We start from the raw sequence: 8,897 nt of genomic DNA on the forward strand, positions 1-8,897 counted from the left end.
TTGCAGAGTACCAAACTCCTCACGACTCAAGATAGCTCCACCAAGAACGATCCCTGACCGAACCTGGCTCTGATGCCAATTGTTGAGAAAAATTTAGAATAAACAACTCTAAATTTTATATGTCAAAGAAGAAATTCACTCGAAAATTTGAGACACAACAAAGGACTTTATTAAACTGAAAATATTACAAAGAAAGCTCTCAACTCTCACAAACACTCAACGCACTATAAGACTTGTAGTTTTATTTTCTTATTCACTTCTCGATTTCTTGGTTGCTTGCTTACACACACACACACACACACCTATTTATGGGCATGTTTGCCGACTTCACTAGCACACCAACATATGGCTTTTCATAATAGCCACATATTGTACAAGCTGCTAGAACTTTCATGATTATACACACACACCCACCAACTTGATAATGCTAGAATTATCTAGCATATTGTTATGCTTGCATAATGCACCGACTTTGGTGCTTGACTTTTCTGGATTTGTGTAGAATGGGCTGGGGTTGGACTCTTTTAACATTATATGCTACCAGCTTTTCGTTTTGCATATCTAAGTCCTTAAATCAGCTTCATCTCGAACGTGAAACACCAGGATAGTTTTCCGGCTAACTTTACATGGTTTGAGAGGTTCTGCAGTAGGTGAGAAAGCTTGGAGTTTTTGAAGTTGCTATTGAGAAAGACTGGAAGAACGCGTAAGCCAAAAAAATGAGTATGGGTTTTATGCCATTGATAATTCCTCTATTTATTCGGACATTTTAAGAGAATTATTGTACATTCGATACTACACAGTACATTAAGAACTAAAGAGTATTTGAAAATAAATAATACACAAACTTTTGATATACAAAAGAAATGGATTACAATTGGAAGCAGTTAAATTATTGAACTTATGAAAGAACATGGATCGGGTGGAGCTGAGACTTCGACAGTTCCTTCGAGCATCAATGCAACTTTCTTCATGGTAGGCCTAAGCGACGGATCCTCCTGAATGCACCATATTGCAATCATCACATACTTCTCCATCTTCTTGATGTCATGCATTGCCTCATCGTCATTCTTGAATAGCTGGTGCAGATTATTCTGCTTATAGCAATCGTACGCCCAATCAGCTAGTATCATTTGATCTTCATCCTCTGCCGTTGGCTCAAAATGCTTCCTGCAGAAAATAATCTCTAACAACAAAATTCCGAAGCTGTAAACATCAACCTTGGCCGTGATAGGTAACCTATTAAACCATTCAGGGGCCACATAACCTTTCGTTCCCCTGATGCCAGTCGTGGTTCGAGTCTGATCCATTCTCAAAAGCTTGGCCATTCCAAAGTCAGAAATTCTTGCCACGAAAGAGTCATCGAGAAGAATGTTTTGAGGCTTGATGTCACAGTGTACAATTTGGCTGCAGCACTCCTCATGCAAATACAACAACCCTCTTGCAATTCCCAGTGCAATTTTCCTTCTCTGGTACCAGCTTAGCCTCAACTCTCCAAAAAGGAAGCTTGCTAAAGATCTGTTGCTCATGAACTCATAGACAAGCATTCGGTGCTCTCCCTCGTAACAAAATCCAAGTAGCTGTACTAAATTTCTGTGGTTTGTTCTGCCAATAGAACTCATTTCCGCTTTGAATTCCAAATCATTTTCTCCGACCCTAGCGACTAAGCTTTTGACTGCAACGCTCTTCTCATTATCAGTAGCTAAAACTCCTTTGAAAACTATTGCAGAAGCACCGCGTCCTAGTTCATCCTCGAATTCGTTCGTAGCGTTTCTTAGCTCCTCGTAAGTGAAATGCTTCAAATTCATATCAGAGATGACTGGATAATTAGGTTCACTCAGATTCACTTTTCTATAAGAAATACGAGAAACAGCCAAATAGGTTGTTAATAGCAAAATCAAGTTCAGAAACCCCGAGCTACTCAGGAGCACTGATCCGATGAGGATCAAGGTCGAGTAATCTTTCTTTTTTGTATTTGGAACTTCAGGTATAAATGTAGAGTTGTCTTTCCTTACTTTGACGAGAGCTTTTCCACCAATACTCGGCTTCATTCTTCCATTCGAAAGAGGAATTCTCTTCTTTTCGCACTCTCCATCCTTGAAAATGGCAACGACACAAAAACAATCGTCTAAGCAATTCTGTCTGCACCATTCCTCCGGTACTGATGTAAATTGCTCATAACCACCGCCAGCCCACTCTGTGTTTTGCATCTCGTGAAAATCAAAACTCTCTGTCTCCGGCAAGGCCTCATCACAACTTTGTGAAACAAAGTTTTGCTTGCATCCTTTCAAGATATCATTGGGATCAATAAATGTGTAGCCATAAGGACATTGGCAAGTTGGTCCTTTATCATCATAACTGCATAGGCTGTTGTATCCACATGCACCGCTGCCTGTGTCTCCTCCAATTCTTAAGCAAATATCCGAAGGTTCGGAGGTCAAAGGGGACCAAGCCATGGGGCTTCCGGCACTTGAGGCAGCAGTTTTAGGATGAACAGAGTGCCTCAAAACTCCGTCATGCTCCAGAGTTACTTTATGGTAGAAATTTTGCATGGAAACTGTGTTGGATGATACCATATTCAGTATGCTTCCGTTCTTTGCAGTAAGGTAAAGATAGCCGGACTGATTGAAGATGACCTGAAAGCCGGTAGACATAGTCATGGTTGCATAGTAAGCAAAATTGTTTGTCGGCAGTGGGAATCTCGTTGTGTAAAGCAAGAGATTTCCGTCAGATTGTAGAATAAACATGAATCTTCCCCGTGAGTAGTTTGTTGCCGTGTAGCGCGCAAAGAGTATGTCGTTCTGATTTAGAATCTGTGTAGGTAGTATTGTATCCGTTGGTTTATCAAAACTCTCCCACACATTGGATGAACTTCGATCTGCCAGTACAAAATTTCCAGTGTCTAGCATGGATCCATAGGCAACTCCAGGACTAACAGATTGAGCAGACCATATGCGCTTGCCGGTAGCATCAGTGAGCATAAGCTCGCCACCGATCGAAAGCTCAACTTTGGATCCCTCTGGCACTAGATTGTCCCCATTGGCTGACCAGACAATAGTTTTATCTTTTATCTTATCGAACCAAATGGCTAGTAGGAACCCATCTTTTCCGATTCTTTGAAAACCGAAAGCAAAGTCGCCAGATGGCGATTTCCATGATGATGAGTTATCATCATTTAGTGCAGTGAGAGATGAACCTAAAGAAATGTTTTTGGAGGTTTGAGCTAGGGTGGAAAATGGTAGAAACATGAAAAGGAAGAAGAAGGGAAGATTTATCAGTAGACAAGCCATGGGGAAATTACAAAGGTGACGAATTTTTTTTTCAAATAAACTATATTTTCTGCGTCAATCACTTGCAATTTTTTGTTTCATCTTCTTCAAGTATGAAATAAAAAACTTGGATGATGGACGATGATGTGATTTCTTGTGCTTAAATTAGAGGGTCAAACCGCAACAAAGTCAACAATGAGCTCATTTTCGTCAATGGTTCAATTGACTCTGATTCCAAGTCTTTTTTTGGATTCTTCACGGGCATTACTTGGAAACTGTCTTTTGACTCTTTCAAACTTTATGTACTTCGTTCAATTTCTGCATAGCGTGTAAGATAATTTAGTTTTCTGAGTATTCCGTGATGCATTGATGAAAGTTCAAGACACTAATAAAACTTTTCAAATGAAAATTGTTACGGATTTGAAGAAATCAACTTACTTATAAGCCAAACTTACATATAAAACAACCAATTATCAATTGGAGGAGTAACTCAACTTGCATATAAGTTCATGTAATGTCTCTTTTCTCATCAAGAATGTGGATTCATTCTCAATACACTCTCTCACGTGTGGCAAATTTTAAAGCCAATCACGTAGACAACACAAACATGAAGACGTGGAGCGCGTGAGGTCGTTGCGCTTCACACGTTAGACAACCTGTTATGATACCATGAAGAAAATTGAGGTTCCACTATAAAACTAATTGGCAATGTGAGAACCAACTTAATTATTAGTCTATACAAGGTCCCTTCTTGCATTCAGATGAGATTCATTCTCAACGTAATGTTCCTATCGAGAGAGGTAAAAATATATGAACTATCAAATCATATTAGTCTATTTTGCAAAGTGCAGATGACCAAATTTGGTTATTTGATGTACTGTGCAGAGTGACAAATCATATTACTCTATTTTGTCAAGAATAAAATTATAATATTAACTATCAAATTTACTCAACCAAATGTCAAAGTGCACATGCGATAAGTAAGGTGCGTATGATATAAAATTTGAGTTAAACCAAATTAACAAATATTTAATTTGATGAGCATGTTTTTTACAATAATTTATATTCCTAAGATATATACATATTTGACGGAATTGGATCCCCTCCTGAGCAAATGGTGGGGATCCTCATGACCCACTAACAAGGACCGTTGAATTTTGATCTAACGGCTACAATTATTATAACTTTAGAGGAACCCCTTGTTTGTAGCCGTTGAATCAAAATCCAACGGTCCATGTTAGTGGGTCATGAGGATCCCCACTATTTGCTCAGGAGGGGATCCAATTCCACATTTGACCTTCTTGTTACAAATTTATACTACGTAGTGCGTACGCAATTCACAATCTTGAAGGATTTATTGACTGATTCATGTTGAATAGGTCGCTGTTGGAATATAAGTATAGGTTAGGTCATAGTCATCACTTTATCTCTAGTTGTGAGATTAGTTGTGGTCACCACCTTACTTTACTCAAGTTGTAGTCAACAACTTCTCTTCCTTGATGTAGGGCTGCAGTCTTGTTTTATCTAATTAGTTTTGGTCCAGCAATTAGGGCATAATTTTGGTAATGGTTCTCCACCAAGTGAACGCATTCTTTTCGGATAGTCACCACTCGTCAATGGGTCTTTAAACCTACAAAACAGGGAATTTCCAAGCATGATATCATTTAATATTTTTTTGGGAACTTTAACTAAAAGCACCTGGTACTGTTCACTTTAACGAAAAACCACATTTTTACACTAAAAAGTCAATTCTGGTACTATTCACTTTACTCTTTATTTTATCCTTATCATTAAAATTCAAAGTTTTCAAGCCCTTTTTCATTAGCTTTATAAAATACTGCTAGCTATCCAATTAATAAATAGATTTTTTTTTTAAATAAATAGACGTTAATTCAGTTGATATATAAATTGCTATACAACTTGCCATCCAAACATAAAATTCAAAGACCATGAGGCAGCATCTTTATCATGGTGTGAATCTAAAGCAGCCTTAATCCAGTGTGTATTCGGTGCCATTTCTATCACGCCTTTTTAAATTGGCAACATAGAGCATGAACTTTGCGTTTTTTAAATTGACAACAGAAGTGGGCTATATGCTCATAGGCCTTTGTGAGGCGCACCTATGAGCCTGAGGTGCGTTTGAGGAGTTGTCGAGGAGTCGTCTGGGCTTTGGCCTAAAATGATGTTGTTTTGGGCAAGGTTTTTATAAAGGTCAAACTCGTCGCTCTCATCTCATAGTCTCACTTCGTGAAGGCATGAAAGCACATACAGCAGTGACGTCGTCAACCTCTCCAGTCTTCTCCCACCTTTCTTTACTTCAAAATTTCAAGTCTCAAGATCATTATTGCTTTAGGTTTAAACCTTGGATATTAATTTGACGTGGATTGTCTTGACTTTTTATTTTATTTTTTTATTTTTTTATGAAAGCAACGATATTGATTCATTGATAAAAGATCAGTACAAAAGGGGAAGCCGGAGCAAACATGAGCTTAGGCATTACATTCAGAAAATAGAATATCATTGATAATGTCTGGTGGTTCCTCGAACCACGAACAATTGCAAGAACTGGATTGTCTTGACTATTATTTGAATTTTATGTTTGTTTTTTGCTTAATTGTTTGAATGACAATGAATATTTGTTTTACATGAGTATCGCCTAGTGTGATGATGGTGATTGTTGAATTGAATTTTAGGTACCTAATAACATATGTAAAACAATACTCACGGTACATAATCAAAGCGCAAAATTATATGGGTGCGTTTATTGTACCGGACTATCTGACACGCCCCGATCTCGATATCTCCAAATATCAGGATATGCAAGTGCTGACTGACACCCGAGGGTGACGAAACCATTTTAACATGCATGCAAATTAAAATATGTGATAAAAAAAGAAGGGCAAAATACTTTTTACTACCCTTATGTTTTGTGGTTTTCAACATTTAGTACATCAATTTTTTTTCGTTTCAGAGTCATACCTAAAGTGTAAATTTTGGGACAGTCTCATTCATCCGTTAGTCAAATTGTTAACTCTGCCATTAAATGATGACGTGGCGCCCACGTGGACAATGACTGGGCGCCACGTGTCATTAAAAAAAATTAAAAATAATTAAACTATTAAAATAATTAATTAAATAAAAGTTATAAATAAATTTAAAAAAAAATTCCCTAGATTCTCTCTTCCCCACCCGATCCCCCTCCCTTCTCCCTCTGCACCTTTGCACATCCTTCCCCCTATGGACCTCTGCTCATCCATCATTCCCCAAGTCCCTCTGCACCTCTATCCTTCCCAGAACCCCTTCGTCTTCCGCGACACACACACCCACAACCCTTCGTTTTCCTCCACGGCTCCACCCCTCCACCTTCTCCTCGTCTTCCTCCATGGCTCTACCCCTTCCACAACCCCAGCGTGGGCTCGCCCTCCAGCCGCAGTGAGTAGACCATGCCTACGCCTGCCAGCGACAACAGTTTTCTTCGATTGAACCATCCCGACGTTCACGGCGATGACGCTAGCTCCCAAGGCGCCGTTGGGTCAGTCACTTCCTTCCCTCCTTTTTCTTTTTGCTTCAGGTCTTATTAGGGCGCAACAGACATATTTTCCTTTTCATTTGGACACTTTCTCTGTGATTTTCTCGGAAGCCAAACGTTCTCAACGATGGCCGATCAGCTCATCGACGACCAGATCTCCGTGTTCTAGGAGGCGTTCAGCCTATTCGACAAGGACGGCGATGGTCTCGTTCTCAGATCCCTCTTTCTCTCTTTCCCTTTTGTTCTTATTATGCCTAATTAATCTATGATATTTGGATCTAAAGATGTTATTGCATCAAACCTTAATCTTTTTTTGGTGAAAATTTGTGATTGATTGAGTATTTTTCAGAGATTGAATTGATTTATCATCCTTCGAGTGCGTTTTGATCGTTGAGGATAAGATCTGTTAGATTTGAGGTTAAATGTGTGGAATTTAAATATATGGATAGATCATGATTCTCATATTTGTTTCCCCACTGTTTGGATTATCCAATTTTTGGTAAAAGTGGGTTTTTAATTCAATTTCTCTGCTATGGTCTACTCACTGCGGCTGGAGGGCGAGCCCACACTGGGGTTGTGGAGGGGGTGGAGCCGTGGAGGAAGATGAAGGGTTGTGGGTGTGTGTGTCGCGGAAGACGAAGGGGTTTTGGGAAAGATGAATGTATAGAGGGACCTGGGGAAGGATGGATGAGCGGAGGTCCACAGGGGGAAGGATGTGCAGAGGTGCAGAGGGAGAAGGGAGGGGGATCGGGGCGGAGAAGAGAGAATCTGGGGAATTTTTTTTAAAATTTATATATAACTTTTATTTAATTAATTATTTTAATAGTTTATTTTTTTTAATGACACGTGGCGCCCAGTCATTGTCCGCGTGGGTGCCACATCATCATTTAACGGCAGAGTTAACAGTTTGACTAACGGATGTATAAGACTGTCCCAAAATTTACATTTTAGGTATGACTCTGGGACAAAAAAAAATTGATGTACTAAATGTTGAAAACCACGAAACATGAGGGTAGTAAACAGTCTTTTGCCCAAAAAAGAAATATACTAATGCAGAACCGTGTTCAGAACATACAACTAATCAAGAATAATGTGAAAAATTTATTATGAAAAGGTACAAACCAAGGAATGGGTCCTACACAGAGAAGACTCGAAGATACCTATACAGAAGTGTCCTATGCAGAAGTGCCCTGACGCTGGGATCGTGTGCCTCGATTCTAACTCCTAAGGGGGCGGGGCGCAAAACAAAAGGGTGAGTGGACCAAAATTTATAATAATAATATTAATAATAAGAAAATCATTTTCTTTTTTAACATACTAACCCCTTGTTTTGAAAACACATATATAGTACTACATAGTAGGTTTTTTGAAAACTATAACATGCCATGAAAACATTTATAAAACATATACGTGTAAAACAATGCTAAAAAATGGTGATATCGCCGCCCAAAGGTAAATCCATAAATCTCATCAATGATGTACTCACTAGGAGTATCATAGTCACCCGAATGCATAACATGTCCATCATCCGAAGGTGAAGTTGTACGACACTGGGTTACGCCAGTGACGAAACATGGTAGGCCCTATCACCAGTAGGTGAAGCTGTACGACTCTGGGTTATGCCAGAGAAGAAACATATACATATAACATCACACACCGACACTAGCCGTGGCTAGTGTAGCTGTTCGACACTGGTTTCACCAGTGAAGCTGGGGGTATAGCATAAATATCATCAAATGTGTTCTATGGCCATAAACGTCTACATACCCGTGTTGTGTGGATGTGCTGTATGATAACCCACTAGATAAGCACCGAAAACATACCTAAAAAATCTCATATCAAATTTGGAGCTCAAAAGCTCAAAGTCTCATCTCATAACTGCATAAATAAATCATATTCGTAAATCCATGAATTTCAGAGACGAAAATCCAATAATTCATAATATTTGGTAAAACTTAATTTCGATAAATCATAAATAATGCATAAAAGCAATATTAATAAATCATGAATTCTTCATAAAGCATAAATCCAGAAATCTGTAAAATATATCATAAAATGTAATCAAGTCATAAAATATGAAATGCATGCAAGCCTAATATTTT

At 38.7% G+C, this 8,897-nt stretch overlaps 1 protein-coding gene across 1 annotated transcript; it reads right to left on the reverse strand.

The window, feature by feature from the left end:
* Positions 1 to 727: 727 nt before the first annotated feature.
* On the reverse strand, positions 728 to 3,386 carry LOC126617492 (G-type lectin S-receptor-like serine/threonine-protein kinase LECRK3). Its single transcript, XM_050285586.1, has one exon. The coding sequence runs from the start codon at positions 3,285 to 3,287 to the stop codon at positions 885 to 887; it is 2,403 nt and encodes an 800-aa protein (XP_050141543.1). The 5' UTR covers positions 3,288 to 3,386; the 3' UTR covers positions 728 to 884.
* Between the last annotated feature and the right edge of the window lie 5,511 nt (positions 3,387 to 8,897).

The sequence above is a fragment of the Malus sylvestris genome, chromosome 3 (assembly GCF_916048215.2).
Source record: "Malus sylvestris chromosome 3, drMalSylv7.2, whole genome shotgun sequence".
Taxonomy (NCBI): domain Eukaryota; kingdom Viridiplantae; phylum Streptophyta; class Magnoliopsida; order Rosales; family Rosaceae; genus Malus; species Malus sylvestris.

Coding starts and splice junctions, on each gene's coding strand:
- LOC126617492 (XM_050285586.1), bottom strand. CDS start 3,287: ATGGCTTGTCTACTGATAAATCTTCCCTTCTTCTTCCTTTTCATGTTT.